The sequence below is a fragment of the Tauraco erythrolophus genome, chromosome 7 (assembly GCF_009769465.1).
Source record: "Tauraco erythrolophus isolate bTauEry1 chromosome 7, bTauEry1.pri, whole genome shotgun sequence".
In the NCBI taxonomy this organism is placed as follows: Eukaryota; Metazoa; Chordata; class Aves; order Musophagiformes; family Musophagidae; genus Tauraco; species Tauraco erythrolophus.
In genome coordinates, this window is record NC_141471.1 from 62,881,394 (window position 1) to 62,908,575 (window position 27,182).

At 43.9% G+C, this 27,182-nt stretch overlaps 1 protein-coding gene across 3 annotated transcripts in view; it reads right to left on the reverse strand.

Moving 5' to 3' along the window:
- Nucleotides 1-27,182, reverse strand: part of TNS3 (tensin 3) — a 251,267-nt gene that overhangs the window by 153,469 nt on the left and 70,616 nt on the right. For 2 of the 3 annotated variants that reach the window (XM_086614502.1, XM_086614501.1), the window contains exons 2-3: nt 23,668-23,779; nt 8,669-8,706 (exon numbers count right to left, since the gene is read on the reverse strand). In XM_086614502.1, the coding sequence (XP_086470628.1) occupies nt 8,669-8,706; nt 23,668-23,779 (150 nt within the window). Of the gene's footprint in view, nt 1-8,668; nt 8,707-23,667; nt 23,780-27,182 lie in introns of those variants that run through there. The other variant, XM_086614505.1, reaches the window with a different exon arrangement.

Genomic DNA, 27,182 nt, shown 5'->3' on the forward strand with positions numbered 1-27,182 from the left:
TGAAAACGTAACCTAACCATATTTTGGTGGTGAACAAAGAAAAACAGAAATTGTTTTGTTTCCTCCCCTCACTAACATCAACTTATCTTCTTTTCCCCTTGCCAACAACTAGATTTATTTTTAAAAACAAAAATCAGCAAGGAAAACAAACCAACCTTGAGGTTGTACACGTACCAGCTGCGTGTTGCACAACACAGCCAGCTATCTGAAATGGGAAGAGTTCTTATCTAAAAACACTAGCATACTTGAAAATACTTTCTCATTTTTGGAAAGCCCCAGCAAATTAAATGCCAGATACACAACACGCCAGCACAGCACTTCTGCTCCTTAAACATTGCAAGGTTTATGCCCATAAAAGCAATTTCAAGTCCTCACGTCCCTCAGTCGCTTACAGTTCTGGTTGAATCTGAAGGTTTATTCATTACGCGGCTCGTGACAGTGATATTAAATCTAACAGAGGGCAAAATATTTTGCAAAATACGGCTTCTGGGTACAATCAGAAAAAAATCTGAAGATCCTTTCAAGCTGCAAACGTCAGTTACAAAACTCATACAGTAATCCCCTGGACTTCGACTGCAAACATTTTTATTTTAGCCCAATGCCAGGCAGCACTATCAGAGCTGGATGCATGGTAATATAAAATGCTAAACACTGCCTACGGAGAAAAAAAAAATCCTTGAAGTCTTCAGCCTTATTGAATGTGTTCGGATATACGGATTCCCACAAAAACGTGTCAACCACAGAAGTCTGTTCACACAGTTGCCTCCCAGAACAACACAACACAAGTTTTCATTTAAGTCCTTGATTCCCTCGATCCAAAAATCTGAGGGGGTTAAGGAGAAGCCATACTGCAACAAAAGGACAACCTCGCATGAACCCACGTGAGAAGCAAAGCCATCTAGATTTGGTCCGTGGCTGGTCATGACAGCTTTAATCCACACTTTCAAGAGTGCCACAGGAACTAAGGTGTAAAAGCTGACAGTACTTCGCTGACCTCCACAAAGCAAACCTTTCTCCAGGTTGCTCAATTCTTTTAAAACTAGAAGAGCTTCACCACAAAATCACTTAAAAATAACAATTTAACAATTGACCAACCCCAGGCATTCCGGTGAAAAGCTTCCGTTATTCTGCTTGCATCTCTTTGCCCAAAAATGCCTTTATTTGCCTGAGAAGGTCCGGCACGTTCCCTGCAGTGCCTGAAACCAGGTCAGGAAGTTCAAGAGAAACTCGATATTTAAACGGTCGCTACCGAAGGCGGCCATCTCCAAGAAGGTAAAACACCTTTTGACATCTTGCAAATCCAGCTGCTCCAATTTTGTGTTGTCTGAAACATTCCCAGAGGAACCCTTTCCACCCTTCGGAGCAGACATGCTGAATTCCCTCAACAGTAAGCTGATGCAGCACGCGAACCCGACAGAAAAGAAATAAATAATTCTCACCCTGAAAAAGAGAGGGCAGTAGTTTGAGAAATGTTAACATCCAGGATATAGGTGCTTCCTTTTCCAAACTGACCAAGTATCACTGAGAACGCCCTGGGCCGACCTTCACACCAATTTCGGTACAGTAATCGAAGAAGCAGCAGAGATTAGACCTCAGCAGGAACACAGTGACCTTGGAAACCTCAGCAATTTCTTTATTTTTTTTTTCCTTTGACAATAAAGTGCTTCACAACCACTCTGAAGAGTCCAGCCTCCTGCCTACTTGCTTCTGCTATCGGTCTCTTCCCTGGTTTCACCTTCCTAATGGAACTAATAATCTAACAAGATGGAGCAGGGTGCACTTACCTGAAATTCAGTTAATTTTTTTTTTTTTTCCAGTCTCCTTGCCTGGGACTACAAATCAAAATTATTTCTTAAAATGCTAATGGAAGTCTAGAGAGGTGCTCTTCTACGTACTTCCCTCTTTAGCAAGGAACAAAGAGCAGTGTTTGAAATCAGGACATACTGTGCACTGCACACGGAGTGAAAAGTCTCTCATGTAACTCATATAACTTCAGTGCGATGCAGAGGAGCTAGAAGTGAAGAACTTTTCAGCAGAAAGTCTTCTTTCAAACCTTTCTTTAAAAAAAAAAAAAACCACAAAGAAAGCCAAGTGTGCACATTTGAGATTCGTATTTAAACTAAATTCCCGATATAGGGGGCATAAAAGTGAAAACAGAAGCAGAGAGGAAAACGTGCAAAACAAAAATTAGAATCAGTATTCTTAAGATATAAGAGAACTAAAAGTAAAATATTTGGGTTGGGGGGGTGGCTGGTTGATTTTTTTTTATTTTTTTTTTCATTTGGAGATGATTTACACAAGTAGGAAAACATGAAACCAACCCAGGATCACAAACGGAACGCAGCTGTGGTTGTTCTATGACCGAGAAGAATGCACTGCCCATCGTCCAATTCCGAAGACTTAATTGAGCTGTTTAAAAGCTGGACCAGGGTGCACTGATGCTAAATTCAGGTAACGGTGAATTTCTGCTGAAGTTCAGGGGATACTCCAGTTACAAGGAACTAGAGAATTAGAGAAAGTTTACAGTCACGTACACTATCCAGGCTATTACTTCTAACTACTACCAGTACTGCTGTGGTCTGACAGTAGTTACTGTACACAGTAGACCACTGACTCAGCAGGTTAACTTTGATAACAAAATCTAGCAGTGCTGACAAAAGCCAAAGTGGAAAAAAATCTTATATATGTCTAAACAAGACCCCATGAAGTTAAAAATTGCAGATTCAACTCTCATATAATGACTGTATATAATAATAGAATCATTGAATGGTTTCGGTTGGAAGGATAATCTAATGCTGAAGTGAAGTTTGTCTTTTCTTTAGTTTGCAGATTCATGGGGAGTAAGGCTGAAGCATTTGCATGCTGACATTTGTCTTTGGGAACGGCAAGGCAAGGGCTATGAACACCGTTCCTGAAGTAGCTCATAAGCAAAGCCAGTCCCAGGTTTTTGCAACATCTTGGTGCAAGCAGCATCAGGACTTATATATTTAGGATGTCTTCTCGGGGAAAGAAAGGTTAAAGAGAAGCATCCTGCAAGCTGGATGTGTGCTGTGAAGTGCCAGCTGGGCCACGTGCTCTAAAACAGTGAATTTAAAAGAGTCTGTATATTTGCAATCCAAGAAAAAGAAAAAAATCTATTTACATTCCAAAGTAAACTCCTCTAACTCTGAAGGAGAATACTTCCTTCTGAAGCTTTGATTAAATCTGCACTCCACTGAGATGTCTAAGACAGCTTCTCGAAAGGTGAAGGATCAAGTGTGCTGAACTAAACCCATACATAAATAAATTAATCTTACTGGAACTGCAAAAAGCCATAGAGTCATCTGCCTAGGACACTGGTTTCTTTGAAACATCATCTCAGACTAGCAAAGAATCAAATTGTGTTATGTAAAGAAAACGTCTTTTTGTCTTAAACATAGCAAAGGTATCTTCCAGGTTGAATTAAGGATACATGCGACGTTCGCCAGGCTAAGGCCTAAAACTGGATCACACCTGATTGAGGAAAAAGACTTCACCAAACAAGCTCACTGACTGTACAAGAATTTCAGCATTTGCTTACAAACATAATAAAAACAGTCAGTTCTCAAGAGGGAGAGTTAGCATGCAAGAAACAGGTCAAGAGGTTCCCTCTCCTGCCTTCAGTCTTCCCACAGGACAGGAGATAAAAAACTGGTTTTCAAGTTCCCAAAGTTTGGCCAGAGACGTGAGATGATGCCTTTCAGTGCCCAGCTCTACACCACATACCTAACGAACGCAGTAAAAGTGAAAATGGAAAAAAGACCAAGTATCCCAGGACAGAGAGCCAAGTGAAAGCCTCGTGGCGGGACAAACATGTATTCCTACATCATACGCAGAGAGACATGTCCTGAGACAAAGCTACAAAACAGAGGGGACTCAAGTTCCCAGAGCAGAATCCAGAACAAATCCCCGGGGCATCGCACATGCTGCAGCTTCAGAAACCTCAGGGAACAATAATTAGAGACGTACATCGGAACAAACAGCCATACAGAAACATAGAATCACAGGATGGTTTGGGTTGGAAGGGACCTCAAAGATCATCCAGTTCCAACCCCCCTGACATGGGAAGGGACACCCTCCACTACACCAGGTTGCCCAAAGCCTCATCCAACCTGGCCTTGAACACTTCCAGGGATGGGGCTGCCACAACTTCTCTGGGCAACCTGTGCCAGTGCCTCACCACCCTCTGAAGGAAAAATTTCTTCCTTATATCCAATCTAAATCTCCCCTCTTTCAGTTTAAATCCATTGCCCCTCGTCCTATCACCACACACCCTTGTAAAAAGTCCCTCTCCAGCTTTCCTGTAGCCCCTTTAAGTACTGGAAGGCTGCAATAAGATCACCCCGGAGCCTTCTCTTCTCCTTTTCACAAACATTTCCCAGTTAAACACACACCAACTGAGGCCATACAAGACCATAACTACCTAAATGAACCGGGATTTGTACAGCAAAACAAAATTCTTTCAGAATTCACTCCTACGATGTTTTTCAGAGTGAAAACAAAAACGTCACCTTGTAGGTACAGTTGAAGAATACAGTACACTTTCCTCTCGAGTGGTTTTCTGCCTCCATCACTTTAAAGAAAAAAAATCACAGATGACTAAAGCATAAAAAAGAATATTTTTTACAGTAAATTGAGATAGTACTATATGCTGTTACAACACAACAGTTTGCAAGGTTGGCTTTAGTTCTAACCAAACCTGCTGCAAACTCGAACGCATCACAACAGCCTAATCCACGCGAGGTTGACAACAGGTTTGCAAGGCTGCCGTGGTCGGAAGAGTCATTGCTATGCCCAGCACGTTACCACCACAGGACAGGAGCTTTACGTTCTCTTTCCACCAACATGCAGAACAGCACAGCTCATGGAGCACGGATGGAGTCCCCATCCCTGGAGGTGTTTAAAAACCGTGTAGATTGGTGTTGAGCAACATGGTTTAGGGACCCTGACAGTGCAGGGTGAAGGGTTAGACTCGATGATCTTGAGGGTCTCTTCCAACCAGATGATTCTATGTTTCATCAGGCCTCACACAGGACGGCCACGGGACACCGCCTCACCAGCAGCACACACAGACAGAACACGGGAAGGTCCCATCACAGGTACAACCACGTGTCTTTCCATGAAGATGCACGAGGTTTCTGCGGCTCGGCGCGGCTGTCCCAGACCAGCACTGCTGGCACACCGTGCCGAAGGGCGCGGAAGGGGCCCCTGGAAACCAAACACCTCTACAGATCTCAGTCACACCATGATCCGCGGCGCTGCGCTGGCCGGGACGCAGTAGATAGCTTCACAAGGAGGTGAGCAGAGTTCACACGGGCTACGAGAGCGGAGCGGTATCCTCGGAGCAGACGGATGGACTGGCTGCTCCATGGCACTGCCCGCGCAGGGGCTCCGTCCCACCGCACAAGCCGGTGGCATCGGCGCCGAGGAACCTCAGTGCTCCTCACTCCAACAAACCTGCCTGGGAGACTCCATCACATGTTCGCTGCTCTCTGGGTGAAATACTGCTTCCTGGCATCTGTTCCCAATTTGCGGATCCTTAATTGCCATTAATTCATCCCTGCAGCCATGTACCCACCCTCTCCTTCAGGGCTAAACTGCAAACAGCAGCCTGACAGACGGATATATCTCTTCAGGTTTTATATCCAGACATCCACTACGTTCACTTTTTTTGTTTGGTTTTTTTTTCCGCATACAATTCCAACAGAGTGGAGTTCAGGCTTTCGGTGCTTTTTTTTTGGTTGGGTTTTTGGGTAACTTTCCTTCGCAACTCATCCAATAGTGGACTTACGCTATGTAATTCCAAATGTTATAATCTTTCTGCAACTGATACAACAGCACCAAATGGAACAGCCTGAAATGGTGTGAGCCAATCTCTGCTGCTTTTCTGTTGGTTTTACGACGTCGGATTTTCTTCCGGTCATGCCTTAGGTTTGGAAATATTACTGCGATGCTTGTCTGGATTTATTTTGCACTCACTGTTATGTCAGGGGCAACTGGAAAGCCCTCAAAGAACCGACTCAGGGCTCAGTCTACACAGCAGCAGCTGACATCCTGACCAACTCCAAAACGGGATTCTTCCTTCATTTGTACCTTCTGATCAAATTCAGAGTTCACTTGATTTTCAGGTCTGCACAAACTTGATTTGTATAACAATAATTTTTTGTTTTTCATTTGCAAGCGTAACAGTGGTATTGTCGTGACGAACTCTTGACAACCTGCACTGCAGTGTTGCCAACGCAAGGCCCGAGCTGCTGTTTTCACCCGAACACATTTATCACATTATCTGCTTTGTTATGGAGCTTCATGGTGAGACTTGCACATAAGAATGTTTTTATGAACACCGGTGACCCCAGTAGTCTTTCAGGTAATGCTTTTCCCTGCTGATGAATTATTCTTTTCCAGAATCACTAGAGGATCTCATTTCACTCCCTTCATATGTGACTGTCAGCTGACTACCTGCTTAAACATTTTTGTCTTGGAGGACATTTAACTAATGCAAAAATAGTTACTTTCCCTAAGCTGCAGACAGGGTAGTTTTACAGAAAACACAGGGAGTAATATTTGTCTTGGAGGTATCAGTGCATACGATTATGGCTAAAGGTATCCTCAAGGTTGCCTGCAACGTCTATAGATGGTCTTAGTATGTCCTCAGTCCAGCTTAAAACTCACCAGAATCATTCCTGCCTTAAACTGACAACCAAATGAAAATACAGATGCCATTTTAGGCAATAAAGGCAAAATTCAGATCTGAATTTCTATGTAACAAGATTACATAGAGCATTGCTATGAGCCTCATGTAAGTAGCCAGAAAAGAAAAGACTCGTAGAAAAGCTCTGAATTTAAACTACTTGTTGGCTTACTACTTCTCTGAAAACCAGAAAAAAAAAAAGCCTTCTTTAAGAAATAATTGATTATTAAATTTGGTCTTGTTCCCGTACCTTATTTTTCTATCTTCTGTAATACATGCTAGTAATTTCTTTTTATTTATTTAAAAAACATAAAATATACCAATATCTCAATGATAGTTATGCTACTACATACTTCTGGCACTTCATACATTAGAATTTTCACCACTCAGCACCCGAATGCCTGCGAGCATAAATACTAGTTGAAATACAGCTTCCTGTTTTAACATATGGCACACGTGTGAAACTATTTGTCTCCAATACACATTTGAAGAATTTCTTCCCACAGTCTCCAGCATCATTTATGTACCATCACTTCCGGAAACTCTAGATCTACGCAGCACCTACCCAAGCAAATCTGCAAACTACCAACGTTACCGACAAACCAGATTCTTCCCCACGGAAGATGGTAGAATTCCGTACTGCAAGTGCTACTTGGACAACCAAATCTACCGAGCAAAGAGGGACCAATTACATCATCTGGCCTAATAAAAAGTACTTAACTTTTACTACACTGTTTCCCTTCTCCTCCTAGACCATCATTATTATAGTATTATTACCAATCATTACTGAATGCATACAGTTGATGAAAACCTTCAAAAGGTAATACCTTACTTGCACACTTAATTACAGCTGTGTGTACTTTATCATCTTCTTTCATGAAAAAACAAAATCCTGCATTTATCCAGCGTATCACATCACGACGGTTTTCAAATGCACAAGCACCATTTTCACTCTAAACGGGAGATGCTCGGCCAACTGACACTTGTATTTACTACAATTTCCCCAAACGGCCTGACAAATCTCCAAGTCCTTCACTAAGCAGAGGTTCTTCTCTTGAATTGAGTTGTATTTCTTGAAGCACTGAAACAAAAAATCCTTGCACAAGGCCAAACAAATATCAAGTCAGTAACACAGGTGGTAGGACTAGATCCATGGACTCCAGAAGCTCAGTGCTCTACAAAATCGCTGTCTTCATACATAGCAAGTACTAACCAAAAGTTTTAGTTAAAAGCAGATACTATCATCCCATGAGGGTGTTTTGGTAAAATAAAGCCCTTCAAGACTGCTAGGTTTAGTCTGAAAGACTCTCTAAATGTCTTTGATTTACACAAATCCAGGGATGGGGAAACTTTAAGTCATCTGAGACCATGATCTCACCTTGTGTGAAAGGGACTGATCTCACCTTGTGTGAAAGGGACTCAGATTTTTTAAACTAACAAAAATCCAGTACTAAAACTGAACTGGTGGAAACCATCTACAGTAGACACTGAAAAAAAATTAATAATACGCTTATACTTTTCATAACCCAATGCCAAAATTTTGCCTTTAAATCTGTTGCTGTAAAAATTTTATATATAGAGGTGTGTGTATATCTATATACATGTGTATGTGTACATGTATACATATATATACAACTTATTCACTCAGATACATTTTTTTCTTTTCTGGTGGAACTGTGTGGTTTGTATTTCACCCACTTAACTTGCTGTTTTCAACTAGAAACATGTCCTCCTGTGGGAGGAATGAGAAACTCAATCACTGGTGCAGATGTTTTGACTACATAGGGGCCTGGTTTTATTAACAGCAAGACAATACCCCAGCAGAAAAAAAAAAAGTTCTTTTTTTACAGTTAGGCATCCGATTCAATAATCTCTTAATTAGTTGATCCAGCTTTTGCAGTCTCAACTTCAGATACACATGGATCAACAGCAAGAGGGGAGGCAAATAAATACACTTACCTTTTCTTCACATTTCCTGTGGCAGGCATACTTGCAAACTGAAACGAAAGCAAATAAAATACATGAGTAAAGGAGCAGGTGGATCGTCCTCTCCCTTTCTTTAGCTCAGTTTTCTACTAGACATCTGGTCAAACGCAAGTCTGTATATATGAAAGTACTCGCATACTTCAAAACAAAGCAAAAAACCCTAAAAACAAATGGATTTAGTCTTTACCCATTCCTGAAAGATTAGTTAATTACAGCAATGTTGTCAGATTTGTGCATTCCCTCAGCTCACGATAACATATGTCTGGTTAAACCTCATGGGCTGATTACCTTGACACCTACCCTTTACAGCTTCATGTGCACCAGAAGCGTTACCATCTAAGTAACACAGAGAGTAAGATCAAGTTGTTCCCAACGTAAACTATGAATCTTAGTTCCATCAGCAGCTCCAGAGACCTAAGACAAGGAGAGTGACTTCAAACTCATAAGCGACCATGACTGTTCAGACTTTAATCTCTGATTGTGAAATACAGCTCATACAGTGTTGCCAATGCCACTTCCAAGAGACATGGCACTTGCTTCCTCTTAAACTCCTGCCGACCTAAGAACAGGAAAGGATGAATCACGAGCAGCAAGCTTCAATTCAGAAAAAAAAAAAAGCACTTAACTTGAAGAGCAGCCAGATGAGCCGCGATGTAACTGTGATGCAACAGCATAATAGCTAGACTCTGACTTAACAGATTTTCCCATTATTTGCACTTCCTTCCTTGAGCTTTGCTTTATTTCTGTGCAATGTCTACCCTTTGGGTTACTGTAAGCTAAACTGTATTCTAAATCCAGGAAAAACCTCCTTATTCAACCCCCTTATTCAACCTCAGCAAGAGCACCACAGAGGTCAGCTGGAAAGTTAACGGGGGTCCAACCTTCCACCACTGGAGCTGAATGCCATGCTCCTTTCTCAGTGCTTCTACCAAGAGAGAGAGACATCCTACAGCCTGATCCAACAAGAGAGACACACCTCCCGAGACGCAAGCTCAGCAAACACCTGCCCACACCACTGCAGGTTCGAGGGCATCAACTGCCGAATAAAAGCCCTCGTGCTCCAGTCGCTTCACATGGACAAATAATCCAGGCTTACTGATCCATTTCCTTAGGCAATCTCGTAGATGCTACGTTCACTTATTTTCCCCAGGCGTGAGTTCGGAAGGAGTTCTTTGCTCATAGTGCTTCACAGGACCACGATTCTTGTTCCAACAATTGATTAGTGTTCACACAAACACGCTGCTCTGTTAGTGCTGACAATGATCAATACACACACCACACACAAACGCCATCAACCTTAATGCAAATAGATGGCGGCTCTTAATCCATGAGAAAAAAGCTTTGTTTTGTTGCATGACGGCATAGAATCAATCATAGAATGGTTAGCGTTGGAAGGGACCTCAAAGATCATCCAGTTCCAACCCCCCTGACGTGGGCAGGGACACCCTCCACTACACCAGGTTGCCCAAAGCCTCGTCCAACCTGGCCTTGAACACTTCCAGGGATGGGGCAGCCACAGCTTCTCTGGGCAACCTGTGCCAGTGCCTCACCACCCTCACAGTGAAAAATTTCTTCCTTAGATCTCATCGAAATCTCCCCTCTTTCAGTTTAAATCCATTGCCCCTTGTCCTATCGCTATACGCCCTTGTAAAAAGTCCCTCTCCAGCTTTCCTGTAGGCCCCCTTTAAGTACTGGAAGGCTGCTATAAGATCACCCCGGAGCCTTCTCTTGTCCAGGCTGAACAGCCCCAACTCTCTCAGCCTGTCTCCATAGCAGAGGTGTTCCAGCCCTCGGATCGTCTTCATGGCCTCCTCTGTACCCGCTCTAGCATCTCCATGTCCTTCTTGTGTTGGGGACTCCAGAGATGAATGCAGTCTTCCAGGTGGGGTCTCACCAGAGCAGAGCAGAGGAGCAGAATCCCCTCCCTCGACCTGCTGCCCACGCTGCTTTGGATGCAGCCCAGGATACGGTTGGCTTTCTGGGCTGCCAGCGCACATTGCCGGCTCATGTTGAGCTTCTCATCCACCAGCACTCCCAAGTCCTTTTCCTCAAGGCTGCTCTCTACCCATTCTCCGCCCAGCCTCTACCTGTGCTTGGGATTGCCCCGACCCACGTGCAGGGCTTTGCACTTGGCCTTGTTGAACTTCATGAGGTTCTCACAGGCCCACCTCTCAAGCCTGTCAAGGTCCCTCTGGATGGCATCCGTTCCCTCCAGCGTGTCCACAACACCACACAGCTTGGTGTCATCTGCAAACTTGCTGAGGGTGCACTCGATCCCACTGTCCATGTCACTAATAAAGATGTCAAATAGCACTGGCCCCAGTACTGACCCCTGAGGAACACCACTGTTTGCTGCTCTTGTGTGACACAACAGTCCTGGTTTTGCTGAAGCCAGACGTGAGCTCCGCAGTAACAGGACTGATTCCTGCAGCACCAGCCCCTTCAAACTCATACACAACGCGGAAACACGGCGTACCAACTCCATGCGTAAGCAAAGGGAGAACACTGTGCAGACAAAGCTGCTATATTGATGAGATTCCAAGGAAATGAAGGTGAAAGCCTCAAGAGGCAACTGGCCAAATACACATCAGGCAAAGTGCTCTGAGACAAGCCACGTGTTTAAATCTGGAGCATTCTGCGAATAGCGGTCTGAGTCATTCATAAAGACAGGTTCACTCCTTCTCAGCACCCAAACGTACCCTATTCAGATCTAAATCCATCACTTTCACGGATCAGACCGAGTTAAATCATTACCTTCTCTCCCTCACTGTCCAATAAAGCTGAGTCCGATAACACAACTGGATAGAAATAAGCACTCTGAAACGAGAGCAGTGACTGTCCAGATGCTGGGAGTAAACAAAGCGTTCCTTTGTGCTCCAGAGCAAACAGGAGACTCTCCCCCTTCCCTCTGGATGAACATCAAACTGCTCAGTGCATACGCTGCTCCTAAAAGGCACACGAGCTACATCCCAGACGGAACCGGATTGCCAAGCCTAACGGAGCCAAACACCAGCTCCCTTTTCTCAACAGCTCTGAGTTTCACTAATAGACCAAATCTCTGCCCAGAACAACAAAACTTAAAATGACTGAGCCCATTCTGACAGGCTGCTCTTCGCATTTACCAGATGCTTAATTTAAATCTTGGCAATTGCTTTAATTGTTCAAAGCATTTTGCGTAATCTATGTATGTCCTACTGAGGTACAGCAAGTGTCACGAGTTTTCATTTGTTGGTAAGGTAATTTTTTATGTATATTAAGATCTATATGTGTGTGTATATAAACATTTACAAATATATATATACGTGTGTGAACACATGCACAAATATATACATGCATGTGTACACACAGATTCCAACAACCACAAAAGTCTTGTTTGTAGTAAACATACAACCCACTTGCTAAAACCAACTAAAAAAAAAAAAGGCTGTTAGCATAGAAGATTGCTTAGGAATTAACAACTGATTGGAAGAAAAGTGCATCTTGGATCACTAACCTGCAGCCAATTATCAACCTCGAGATGATAATTCCTACCAACAATTTTATTGCTAGCGTGGTAGAGTCAAGAGAATAAATTTTTAAAACACAGACAAAGTTAAGTCAGAGCATTTTAAACTAGTTTGTCCTTCTATTTTCTTGTCTCCTCTATTTCCCATACTCTCCATCCCTTCTCCAGAAGGGGGGCGGGGGGACACACAATAATAAATACATATACACACACATACACATGGGGGGGGGGGGGGTGGGGGGTGGGGGAAGTAGCAGGAGGTACCAAGAAAATACCATGAACTGGGTACAAGGAAGCACGTAGGCAGCCCCAGTCTCCAGGTATCTGAACACAGAAGAGTTAGAGGACAGACACACCACTGTCTTTCCAGGCACACCCTTTTCCAACACGATTCACACGGTTTTCTCCACTAGAGCTGCTAACATCATGCACAGTGGGAGATCCCTTCGTCAACACCAGCAAATTAAGCGCTCGCTCAGAAAAATCAATTTGCTTGCTGTTTCATTACTTGGAACTCGTCTTGCCGCAGCTAATGCCACCACCCCGCGGAATGATCCCGCCTGGACGGCTGCACACCCTCAGCCCGAGGATTCACAGGACTCACAAAGAGGTGGCTGACCTCAATCATCGCATGGCCAGAGAGACGGAGTCACGGTTCAGTACACCAGCTGTTTGATGGAAAGCCCTGAAGAGCAGAGAGGTGGACTTTCAGAAAACTTCTCAGGCCAAAGAAGCAGTATCGTACGCTGGTCATGCAACTTGTGCCTCCTCAGCGCAACAAATGTGCCACGCGAAAGCACACGAACAACTGAGCACCCTCACAGCGCATCAATTGTTACGGAACATAAATGCAACTCACGGTTAAAAGATCCCAAGGAGCAGCTCCTACCAAACGCTGGCATTCTTCAGACAGAGCTTAAAGCCAAACAGCACTCAGCTCTTCTTCTGTACTACAGCCCAAGAGCATTCAAATTTAAAAATGTGCCTGAAACAGTCCGGAGGACTCAATCAACGTCACCACCAGCAAAGCTACTTCAGTTCTCCAGCTGAACAGCTGAACGTCTGCGTCCCACACACAGCTCTGCTCAAATACCAGACTTCCCAAATTTGTGTCTAAGGACTCTGGCATCAGTTCCAAGAACAACTGTCCCAAGCTGGCTGGCAATGGACTGGAGGCCAAGCCATATTTAGTCAATTTACTACACTTCAAAACAGTTCCTAAACAATAGAATCCCTTTTTTCTAAAGGGGGAGAATGAAAAGGGGGGGGGGGGAAGGCATTTCTTTGCATCAAAATGAAGATGTGTTAACTCCTCCAAGTTAATAATACTGCTGTCACGCTGAAGACAGAAGGCTGAGCATAGTGAATCATATTTTTCAGACTCAGGCTCCAAAGTTTTTATGAAATGAAAGTTCCACTTTTTACATTCATGCATGTAAGATGCCCTCTGAAAACCAGTAGCGCTGTGTTTACAAAGTAAGCTTACTTCTCCAAACTAATCACAGAATGATTCATGGTTTACGAGGACAAAGAGCTTAAGTTTTGCTTCTGAGTGCTAAGGGCTACTCACCTTGTCACGTTTTAGGATGTATTGGACATATGGAATGGTAAATATATTCCATACAAACATTCTGTCACACTGTACATGTGGTGACTCTTAAAACATGACCAGTTCATAAGGACAACCTCACACTCCACCACAGCTTTTATCAAGTGACTCTCCCCGGTGGGTTTTTGTGTGTTTGTTGTTGAAACAACTCTGGGCACGAAGGGTACAGCTGAGATAACTCAGAAATTCTCTTAGGGCACAAACTCCCATATAAACAGAGAATCTAAGGGATGTTAGCTCCCTTTAATACCTCACTAAGTTCTCAGAAGGATCACTTGCCCCAAAAGCACAAGCTATACAGCTCTTGATATTCATTTTTAAACTCCTGGTGACAAATAACAAATCAGGAGGCCGAGTGACAGGCCTGGATGCTCCAAAGCTGCTTTCTTTCCCTCAGCGTCTCCGACTTCGGCTTCCCCAGAACAGACACGTGCTGTTTCAGCTATTTTTTGACAGTAACGGAAGACTCCTTGATGATCCACACCAAAATGTAATCTGAACCAAGCATATAAAAAGCTTCGTGTCACCAACACTTAGTTTCCATAGTTCCCAACTCCAGTCTTCTCTCTCCATAGCTGGGCCAGACGGGTGCCGACATGCCGCCAGGAGGTGAAGCCCGGCCGTTTTGGTAGCTGAAGAGGTAAAAACGAAAGCCATGTGAAAAACAGGCACACCCAAGAAACCCGCTGCAGCATTAACAGTCCAGATGGCACGCAGCTCCGCGTGGGGCAGCGGTGCCTTTGGGTGAGGGATGGGAGAAGAGCCCTCCAGCTGGAAACACTGGATTTAGCGACAAAACGAAACAACGTCTATTTTTAAGAAGTTATCAGAGTCACATGCCGAAGATGTTGCAAGTCTAACAGCCACACTCCAGCAACAACATCTGATGTGCCTTTCCTGTGCCCCAAACATTTTCCTAGCTTTTCTTTGAGGGTTTGTGGGTTGTTTTTTTTTATATTCAGCCAACCATTGTCTCTCCATCTGGATATTGCTCCCAGCACTTCGTGTCAGGGACTGCAGACGTTGTTTTTGAAGATGAAGGCTGAAAGGCAGTCGTGAGAAATTCGTGTAAAGCTTCAGTGTTTTTTACTTGGGGATGGCTGTACAGTAAAGACTGTTGTGAATGAGCTTTCCCACCGATGAAATATTCCATTTGCTGTTGCTAACAGCAGCAGTGGAAAACCTTTTATTAAGAGAAAACTATTTTGACACTACTGCTGCAACAGTACGCCTGTTCTTTTCCTTTATTCCTAACCTTCTTCCTGTCTTGTAGGAAGAATCTTGACCACCAATGGTTTTTGGGTGGTTTGTTTTTTGTTTTGTTTTGGTTTTGTCTTTCCCCTGTGGCATTTATAGTCTAACTTTAACATTTTAACTGCATCCTGAAAACTCCTGGGTGGGTTTTTGTTTTAATTTCCCATAGATGCTGTTACAAAAGCAGAACATCAGCACAGTGAAAATATTTTCACACTTTCAGAACTAAAGTTCTCATACAGCAACTTTTTCTCATCTTTTTAAGCTGCCCTTGCAAGACAAGTAGGAAATGATTAAACCTTAATCCAGTTTGGAACCAAAGGTTATTTTTAGACCTCTTCCCTCCAGACTGAACAGCCAACCCCATGTTGCAACATTTCATCCACAAAATCATTTCAACCAGACTATGGTTTACTGTAGCCAAAGACCCCACATGAAACCAGAAAAACGGCTGGACTGCCTCCAGGATTTTCTCTCACAAATGCAGACAGAGCAAGAAGAACTGTAAGATCTCAAAAGCTTGCATGCCTGGGATGGATCTTGAGAACAACCTGCATAAATTATGCTAAGAGCAAGAACCAGAGAAAAATAAGAGACTGACCTAAAATGGGTCATCTTCAAAATAAGAAAGCCAATGTTGTTAAAAACTTCTTCATTACATGGATAAGACCTAATGGGCCTGGAAGTTTTGATTCACAGCTGGTCTTAAGCTCCTACAGAACACATAAGTGACAAAGACCTTCACCAGAAAATAAAACAATGTAGGCTATGCAAAGGAGGTCATCAGCATGATCCTTCAAGTACTCATACAGTTGTAGGAGTTTTGCAAGGGTATTTTTTAAATCTCATTAATGACAATAGATGGGAGACTCTGGATAAAATCAGCTAACAACTCCCCTCTTACCTATTCAAACGGTTTAGGTCCTGAATGTGTTTAAATGGAGTTATGTTTGTGGCCCAGCTTAGTTTCTTGAAGCTTTCTTCATGTACCAGAACCAACTCTTCAGAACTACTTTACAATGGATCTCCTGACCTCTCTCTTCTTTATTTAATCTTTATCTTCCTATCTGTTTCTGTCTCTCATGGCAGTTCCCCCTCCCCTCTCCCTTGTTTTGAAGCCAATTACAAGTGTGAGGTTTCAGATAAACGCACCCAGATTTATTTTGAGGTTCCTTTCCCCACATGGCACACCAACTTCATCACACTCAACTTACACGCTCTAATGATTTCATTTCAGAGTTTTGGGTTAGAGTAGATAATTCTAACCTCAATTACTAGGAATTTCCAGTTCTCTTCAAGTGGGTAAGTTTATGAAATTGCATCTATCTCAGATCACACAGCAGTCACTGTTTTTTTCCAGGGAAAAACACAGGGGGGGCCACATGGGATCACATTTACTTCATGCTCTTTTTTTTCTTTCTAATTTATTAGCTGTAACGAGCAGAAGCTGCAGCTTTTTAGAAACCTCAGTCGTTTGAACTTTAACTTTAAAATACATTTTATAACCACAGATAAAATTCTGGTGTGATTAAGACAGTCTTTATGAGGTAAACAAATAGGGAACTCGTTTTCACTACAGACAACTTTCTGAACCATCATCTAATATCTGTAACACAGCTCGGCTGCTGTAAACATTAAACATTCCACTAGAGCTTTTTGCCTTGCGTGTTTTTTATTTTTAAATTAGTAGGAACTTACCTTCACGATTTCTCCCAAATTCCTTCCCCCTCCCCAGCTCCCACACTATCGAAGGATGTCAGTCTGACAGCTTCTTCCAGTTCCAGAGAGGGCTGTGCTCAGCCAGGAAGCTTACCTACCTCTTGTGTAACACCTACGAACCACCATGGCTGCTTCTGCATCTCTGGGTGCCCCAGTAAGTCTTTACTCATCCCTCCCTTTCATGTCTCTGCTGTTGTTATGCACAGAGCTTCCACGTTTGCCATCTGAGCTCTGCGCTGACACATGAATGCATGGCTTGTACAGCTGTGTTAATTAGAGTCCACTTTACTAATCCGGTGGAAGTTGCTGTTTGCTGTGTGCACCTTTTGTCCAGAGGAGAGGGGCCGACCTTTCCCAGGCTCCTGGTGTCACAGATGGGCTGCAGTCCACGTTCCCCTTTCCAGCCTCCTCCTCCTCCCCAGAACAGTGCGCTCTGTGTCACCCATGTCCAAGTCAACATCCACCCATTTCTGAGGGATTCCTAAAAAGACTTCTCTGCCACACTAGATCAATTCATGCAGTCTCTCCTGGACGCCCTCCTGGATGCCTTTCCCAAACAAGGCTGACAGTCACATGAGGTTTTATAGCAAGAGCCTGGGTCTCTACCTAACGCAGCCTTGCTTGGGCATCCCATAATCCCTCTTCCTTGGGGTTCACAGCAGCTACAAGCGATTAACCTGTTCTAGGGACAACAGACCACGCTCCCTGGTCCTACAGCCTGCACATCCCAGTTTACATGCAGTTGTCTGTCATATAATCAATGCTGGTCAGAACCAAAATCATACAGTGCTAGCAAAAAGAAACTCTGGGTCTCACTTTCTCACAAGTCCATATACCTTTTAAATTTGGAGGTAACGAGCAGTTAATTGCTTAGGAAAATAGCAAGGTTTTCTGGTTTGTTTGTTTTCTGCTGTTTCTTGACAAGTCTGAGCCACACGCGCAAGACAGCCATCATTACAAATCTGAAAAGTATTCACTGAAGCAGTTACCTTAAAATCACCTTAAAACAGCCTCACGGAAGGCAGAGCCATTTGCTGGATCAGTGCTCAAGAAAACACATAAGCGTACATACAAACATCACGCCGAAAGCAAGAGCGATATGACGAAAAAACCATTTTAATTCATGACAGCCTGCATTCTCTCAAAGATCTCCCACATTATAGTATTAACATAATTATACGGGTATGCCTATTGCCATAATTAACCACCTTACTGCTAATTAACCAATGCCTATTGCCACAATAAACCATAAGCTGGTTATGCTATAGTTATGTTGAAATTGCAGTTAATATTATCTTACATATAATGTATTACAAGACCGATAGACAGGCAGATCTCATAATACACCCATGTAAGTGCCTCGTAACACAGGATCTTATTTCACAAGGATCACCCCAGGGTGACACAAATACCCCTCACCCACAATACGCACCGCGTGCCTCGCCACTTGGAGCCGACGACCGCAGCGCCCGCCGCTGGCCAAGCAGGATGCAAATTCCTTCGGCATTTTTAGCCTTCTAGTTCGTCTGCCAGAACTGTAACCACAGGCGTGCTTTGCACATTATAAGATATTAATATGCTATTACTGAACTGAGCACTTACTGAAAGAGGGAGTTATAGAAAACCACCTGCTATCACAGAAGATTAAATATGCATCTGTGTACACACGCAGTAGGTACAAACAAGCCTTAAGAACCGCCTGTCAGCTCCAAACCAGTCTCAATACAAAAATGTATTTTGTCTTGGCCAGAAGCAATGAATTAAATACAGAGAACTCTTTGCATCGAGCAGCAAACACTAACCCAAATGAAATTTTAAATGGATCGTTAGCTGTGGTCACAAGCATAATCACAAACAAGCAGGGGAACTTCAGAGGTAACTAGTAAACCTCTTTAGGAAGGAAAAACAGCTCCAGTTGTCTTCAAATCCTGATCTATGAGCTGTAAGTTGCTGGAAGCTCTTGATTAAACACAGATATTGTAATTTGATCAGAAAATGTACCTTCTACTTTCACTTCATGGTACATTCTCAAGGAAACTTGAGACACTTCTTGTGTGATCTGATCTAGGTGGTCCTGCTCCAGCAGGGGGATTGGACTAGATGATCCTTTGAGGTCCCTTCCAATTCCTGACATTCTGTGATTCTGTGAAACAGTCCAGGACTTACAGTAAGCCAATCAACACCTGTATGAGACCATATGTTAACGTGACTTACAAGACAGAAGCTATTATACAGATTAATTTTAAGTAAAGAAGGTGAATCATATTCTTTATTACACTCAGCTTGCACACACCACCATGGTAAGCATTTCTCTGCTCACAATATAGCAAACAGTACATGCCAATGTAATTTCACACCCCTCTGGCTAGCTTTATAAATGGTTCAAAAGATCAGGAAGAAAGTAAAACTGATGTAGTCAAACCCTCAAGGACAAAAGCTTTTGGAAAAACAAAAAAAAAACCCTGAGTTAACTAAAATTCTACAAGTGCTCCTACTGAGATTGCTCCAATACATATTCCAAACCAACACATTCATGGCTAGATTAGATGAACAGAGAGATACTCGGTTTATTCCAAATACCATTAACTGCTTCAAGTTTAAAATCTAGTCGTGGAATGCTTTGTGTTGCACGTAAAGCCTCACTAGTGGTACCTAAACACGATAACTTCATCGTCGACTGGAGGGGAGGGGAGTTTTATCAACAGAAACATGTGAAGGTTTCAATTCTTCACACTTATTTCACTCATCGCCACTCTAAGAGCTGGGAAATAATACTGCATTATCTAAAACTACTTGAATTTCTCAAATCTGGTCCTCCAGTTTTTAATTGTTGTAAAAGTTACTTTCCAGAGAGCTGAACAGAGAGCTTTTCAGATGCTCTGAATCTTCCCCATCTCTGGAAATAAGCTCCCCTTCTCCCACCGGCCGTTCTGTTCCGCCACTGTTTCTGCAGGGCTCATTAAAAATAAATTCAGTGCAACTAAGCGTGCGTCACCAAGGTGGGCTGAAGCCTACGAGGCCAACGGGACATCAGCACCCTTGCAGTCAGTCATCCGTTGCCCACCAAGAGCTCCCAGGCACCACATCCAGACCCGGCCGCTGGCAGAGGACACATTCTGCAAGACAGGGCTAAACGACACCCCCTTAAAACACTGCCACGCACTAATGAAAACTTATCGAACCAACACACACCTGGTCACAGCTTTATTTTTATTTTTAGTAGAGGATTCATTGCTAGATAAAGAGCAAACACTGCGTGGTGACCAATCAGAGCCCTTCTCCTCCCTTCGTTTCTCTGACACGGAACTTTTCCTTGAACTGATAAGATATTATGGTTCTGAAAGGAACCTGCAGTCTGTACAAAGAGCTATTATTTTCCCGAGAAGAAACTGTTAAAAAGCAAGATTTTCTCATTAATACCCAAAGGGACTTTTTTTTTCTTCTTAACTAAAGGCTTTTCTTCTACCTCCCCTGCCCCCAGTACCAACTCGCTCACTTTCATTCAGCAACATCAGGCAGAATTTACCAGGAGCAGCAGCACCAGGATTTGGCTCGGAAACAGTCGCTTTATTTTTCTCATATTAATAGGGTTTCGCAGTACTAGGGTACATTTCAAGTACTGCGGCTCTGGCAAGGGAACAGACCAACTTTCAGTTCTATCTTTTTCCAAACCTCTGCTTATGAAGCCACGCTGTAAGTTAAATACAAACGGGCACTTATTAAATTGAAACTACTCAGAGTCATCCCTTCACTCGGCGCAACTCCTGTTGCTCCCATCCCCCCAGGTGAGTACCAAGCAAAGAAGGTTGGTGGGTCTGCCTGGTACTCACATCGAGCAAGGGGCTACGTGATACCATTTAGAGGCTCCTTCTGAACAATGCACCCAGAAACCTTGAGAAAAATTATCCCCGACAGACTTAGATACGGATGCGGACGTACATCACCATGAATGTACTGGGTTTGGGGAGCATGGTGGAGTGATCCCAGTAGGAGTGCTTGTAGAATTTTAGTTTCTCACGTTGTTTTTTTTTTTCCCTGAAAGCTCTTTACCTTGATGGTTTGATTACAGGTGAATTTTGCCTTGCTTCCTGATATTTTTGAACCCTGTGTTGATGCCGAGCCCAAGAGGTGTTAAACCACACTGGCAGGAGTCTTAGTTTTCTGTATCTGAACCAAATCTATGACCATTGGGGCAAAAGACTCAGACTCATCCCAACCTCCGCCCTGTTCACAAGACATGGCAGAGCTCTTGCCACCTTTGGTAGATAAGCACACTGACACGGCTTTTGCAAGTCTGAGACTTGCAGCTCTGGGCTGTGAGAACTAAACCAGAGCAACGAGCACGACTCCCACCCGCAACACCTTTCCCTTCAAAGGACAAAGTACTGATTCTCTGCTGGTACAGTGCTTTTTTTTTTTTTTTTTTTTTTCCACACTGAATCTGATCAAGAGGATCTTCAGGCAGCTCCTTCACCAAGCAAGCCTCGTTCCAACCATCCTATTTCTGCCAAGTTGAAAACAACTAAATCCTAAGAACTTTGGAACCAAGCTCTAGCAGGACAGACAGAAGAAATATGTTAAATACATACAAACATATCTACCACTCCCATGATGTAACGCCAAACAGCGAGGCATTTTACATTTAGCTGTTCATCTGCAAAGTCCTGCACCTTAGCTCAGGAAATGCCATCCAGAGGGAACTTGACAGGCTTGAGAGGTGGGCCTGTGAGAACCTCATGAAGTTCAACAAGGCCAAGTGCAAGGTCCTGCACGTGGGTTGGGCAATCCCAAGCACAAGTACCAGGCTGGGCGAGAAGGAATGGATTGAAAGCAGCCCTGAGGAGAAGGACTTGGGAGTGGTTGGTGGATGAGAACGCTCAACATGAGCCCGGCAATGTGCGCTGGCAATCCAGAAAGCCAACCATGTTCCTGGCTGCATCCAAAGCAGCGTGGGCAGCAGGTCAAGGGAGGGGGATTCTGCTCCTTCTGCTCTGCTCTTGTGAGACCCCACCTGGAATACTGTGTTCAGCTCTGGAGTCCCCAGCACAAGAAGGACATGGAGCTGCTGGAGCGGGTCCAGAGGAGGTCACGAAGATGTCTGAAGGCTGGATCACCTCTGCTATGGAGACAGGGCTGAGAGAGTTGGGGCTGTTCAGCCTGGAGAAGAGAGGCTCTGGGGAGACCTTCCAGCAGCCTTCCAGTACCTAAAGAGGCCCTACAAGAAGCTGGAGAGGGATGACTTTGGATAAGGGTATGTAGTGACAGGACACAGAGTGATGGCTTTTAAACTGAAAGAGGGGAGATTTAGAGAGATATAAGGAAGACATTTTTTACACTGAGGGTGGTGAGGCCCTGGAACAGGTTGCCCAGAGAAGCTGTACATGCCCCCATCCCTGGAATTGTTCAAGGCCAGGTTGGATGAGGCTTTTGGGCAACCTGGTGTAGTGGAGGGTGTTCCTGCCCATGGCAGGGGGGTTGGAACAAGATGATCTTTGAGGTCCCTTCCACCCCCAAACATTCTGTGATTCTATGATTCTAAATGGCCACATTCCTTCCACACCCAAATCTCTCACTTCCCTCTCAAACCCTCAGAGGGACCCTGAGGTGTATGAACAATCTGGGCAGGAGGAGGTGGAAGAAAGAGATCCATCCAGAACTGGGAAGTGGTTGCAACACCTCTAAGTGAAACCAACAACTACACTTCAGATGGAGACAACGTGTTCTCTTACTAGGAGGGAACCTCCGCATGCGACAAGTGAAGAGGCTGTTTGACTAACATGGAATAACAGGAGTTGAACATTAACCAGGTAACAATGCCAGAGGCAGCTGAGTCCCGTGCATCCAGGAGGACCATCTCTTTATCATTTCTGTGATTAGACTGAAAGACTAAGGATTAGACAGAGCATAACGCAGCTGGGAAAATTAAATAAATAGATGGCTGCTGTTTTGAATTTTTTGTAAATTAATGCAGAGAAAGCCTTCATGCCTCAGTGAGTGAGGGTCGCACATGTCCTCATTTGGAGACTGCCCTGGTGAGGCCGCATCTGGAATATTGTGTTCCAGTTCTGGGCCCCTCAGTTCAAGAAGGACAAGGAATTGCTGGAGAGAGTCCAGTGGCAGGCCACAAAGATGATGGAGGGAGTGGAGCATCTCCCTTATGAGGAAAAGGCTGAGGGAGCTGGGTCTCCTTTAGCTTGGAGAAGAGGAGACTGAGGGGGGACCTCATTCATGTTTATAAATATGGAAAGGGGGACTGTCATGAGGATGAAGCCAGGCTCCTTCTCAGTGGCATCCAATAATAGGACAAGGGGAAAGGGATATAAGCTGGAACACAGGAGGTTCCGCTTAAACATGAGGAAGAACTTCTTCCCAGCAAGGCTAACAGAACACTGGAAACAGGCTGCCCAGAGAGGTTGTCGAGTCTCCTTCTCTGGAGATGTTCCAAACCCGCCTGGACATGTTCTTGTGTGATCTGATCTAGGCGGTCCTGCTCCGGCAGGGGGATTGGACTAGATGATCCTTTGAGGTCCCTTCCAATCCCTGACATTCTGTGGTTCTGTGACTGAATTCCAGAGGCATCTGTCACCCACTGTGCACACGCATCACTCAGAGCCTCCACAGGCATCGCCTTATTCCGGAACCTGCCTGAGCAGCACAGTAATTAAAGCACATCCTTACACAAGCCCAGTTCCCTACTGCAGCACCCCGCTCCCCGACAAAAGCAGGGAACACGACTGTACGGAGGGGGGAAATAAACCAACGTAACATTTACGCTTAGTGCAGGAGGGATTCCAGAAACACGGATTCCTGGAAACTTTAACATTCACATAAAACTAATTTCCTTCACACAGCAATAACGACAACGGCACATGAGACGTTACTCACCTCTGCAGGAAACGCCTTGGCTATCAATTACTTGTTTGCAGATTCCACAGATTTTGGTTTTCTTAAAAGACTTGGTTTTGAAGGCGTGAGACCTTGAAGCTGTTTCTTGAGGCTGGAAGCAAGGGGAATAAATAACATCAGACCTTCCCTCAGGTTTTGAGTCACACTTTTAAGTGAAACACAGATAATTTTAAATTAAATATAACAGTAGTGTGCCAGTAGTATAATAGTAGTAGGTTAAAGCACTCTCGCTCTTTCTTTCATCCTCACTCTTGTCCAATAACATGAACTTTCCACTCTCAAGCTTGGGAAGCAACTGAGTGTGAGGAACCTCTCGCGCATCAGGACACAGTCGCTGCAAGACATTTTCTATCATAACTTCAGAGTTCACTCTATGACTTATCTTCTAAGAGGAAATACAGCGTAATCTCTACAATATGAACCAACAGCCTTCTGATCTAAGGTCTCATCAACACAAAAACTCACACTGGTGCAGCTTAAACTGCTTAAAAATAACGTAAGTAATGCCCTATCACAGTAGCCAGTTTAACTCATCTGGTGCAGAAGGCAGCTTAGGCTTTTCATTTAATAAACAAAAAACCTCCATCCATGCAAGCTGACTATGGCACAGATTGCTAACTTTAAAATCACTTTTCTTCTTTCCTGCAAAAGAAATTACACTAGTTTAAAGGAACATTATTTCCACAGTGTGTCACAGTAACTGAAATACCATGTTAAAATACAATGCAGTAATGACAATTTCTAATTGGGGACAGAATGCAAAAATCAGTACCATATACGTGATGGAATATGCTATGGCTTCCTGTAACTTGGGAAACGTTTAGGTGACACAACAGAGGGGGCTACCAAAAGCCTATGAGAAAGTCAGTATCTCCTCTGGAAGGGTGTAACAACCTTCACTTTCATTGACAGACTTTAAGAAATATCAGTTACCTATTCAAAACCAAAAACATATTTCGCCAGACCATGAAAATCTCCAAATGATTCTTCACATTCCTCATTTCCGTTTCACGTTTGCCCCTTACGGTCCCTAAGCTCTGTACTGCAGAAGGGCTGGCCCTCAATGCTTCCGACGCCGTCCCTTCACACGCAGCCGGCCAGGCCACTGCAGCGCCAGACTTCCACCCGCCATTCCCATGAGAAGGTTTCCCCACACGGCGCAACACACGAGTCCATGGCAATAAGGTAGTGTAGGACTTCTTTGGGGCTTCGAGCAGTTCAACGCGTGGCGCTGGGCAGAACGTCAGTACTGTCTCCAAAGTCGTCTACAGCACAGCTGCTCGGCAGGCACGAGAAAAACCATAAAAATTGATGTCATCTTCCAAACATCGCCTCCACATGAGCCCGCCCAAAGCTCCAAAGGAGCCTCGATGAACACGAACGGCAGCAACCAACCACCCTGAGCAGGGCTGGGTGCTCGGAGGCCGTGCCCACCGGGGGTACGCACACTCAGTCTCATCTTAACAGCTCCGAAGCTGTTACGATGAGTGTACGAAACACCATTGGTCATACCCACAGAGTAAAGCCAAGATAACGAACATGCTTCCATAAACGCAGCCTTCCAGTACCTAAAGAGGGCTTACAGGAAAGCTGGAGAGGGACTTTTTACAAGGGTATGTAGAAATAAGACAAGGGGAAATGGCTTTAAACTGAAAGAGGGGAGATTTAGATTGGATTTAAGGAAGAAATTTTTCACTCAGAGGGTGGTGAGGCACCAGAACAGGTTGCCCAGAGAAGCTGTGGCTACCCCATCCCTGAAAGTGTTCAAGGCCAGGTTGGATGAGGCTTTGGGCGACCTGGTGTAGTGGAGGGTGTCCCTGCCCATGGCAGGGGAGTTGGAACTGGATGATCTTTGAGGTCCCTTCCAACCCAAACCATTCTATGATTCTATGAAACACCACGGTAGAAATTACTTAGGTTGAAGGAATAAAACCCAGCCTGGGCTCTCAGGAAAATCTTTCCACCAGTGAAGTGTATTAATCAGCAGAGAGAAATAGTAGAATAACCCACGCACTCAAAAGGCCAAAGCAGAGGATGAAGCATTTGAGAAATAAATTTGAATTGCAGTTCCAATGCTTCATTAGACACTTCATTCACTCACTTTAGAAGCCGACGCCAGAAATTCCCCTGTATCCCCCACTGCTGACATGTGCACTTTACTTCAGGTTAAATCACAAGATATTGTCAGAATTATGATTCCTATTAAAAGTAAACCTTAAAGAAAAAGAACAGCTGAACTCCAGCATTATGTAGGAACATACTTGATGGCAAACAGATCAAATTTATTATTTTTGAGATATCTCTGTCATGATGGGGTTCTTTGCAGTTGAAAATACCGGAGATGTTTTTGAAGAGACAGAGGTCTAGGAGGAAGGAAAAGTGTCGTAACATCCAGGTAAGTTCATTAATCTGACGTGATGAGGTTCTACACTACAGTGGCTCCAAGCATCGCGCCCCAAGAGCTGAGAGTCCCTCATTTGCACAGTCTCTGCTATGTAAAAAAATCAGCAACGCCATCATCTCCACCAGTTCCTGCAGTATCTCTGCTTGGTAGATATAGAGACGAAAAAGAGAATTCTCATTTTAGGTTTTATCCCCTCTTCTTCTCTGCAGAGTTCTACTTCTGGGTAAAGTTTCCAGACTCTCTCTGGAAAGGACAGTTTTGCAGAAATTCATGGACAAACTCCACAGAAAGTTTATTCTGTATCTGTATGTTTCTCCTCATTTCCCACCTCTCAAACATTTCTTCGCAAGCTTTGATGCTTGCACTGTTCCAGTACAAGACAACTGTCACAAGAACTCACTATTTAGATATTGGAGTTTAGCATAAGTTCATCTTGACATTAACTGCTCAACTAGTCAATCTGGCTGTTTCATTTGTCATGTAAACATCAATAAAGTAGTTTTCCTCTGTGGCATTACAGAAATATTCTGCAACGCAGCCTTTGTGTCTGATTTTAAAAAAATCCACACTTCTTGTTCCCTGTTGTTCATTTTAAGTCCATTCCACTATGGGCTCTCCAAGTAATTCAGTTAAACAGTAAATTTAGGAGAGTCAGTACTCACAGCTGTTTATACAAGAACTCTTCATAATCTGCTCTGAAACCTAGAGGAGCCTAGACCAAGATTTCCTTGTTGTTACCTAGTACAGCTTTTATGCTTCTTATGCTTCTCCGCTACAGAAGACATCAAGGAAAAAGAAAGAAAAAAAAAACAAAAAGAAAAGGGGGAAAAAAAAACAGAACACAGCCATGGCAGGCAGCATGCACGAAGCTCAAGACTGGACTCTAAACTGCATGTAATTGTTAGGAGCAAAAATTGGAAGCAAACAGTGCAGAACCACAGGGTTACCGAGGAAGTTTTTTGCCCGAGGAAGAGGCTGTACTTACATCTGGTCCCAATTGTGAGCATTACGAAACTCTCCTTTGTTTACCGCACCAGGAATTATTTTTTGGCCGTGCTCTGCTCTCTATGGCACGCAGAAATCTAAATCT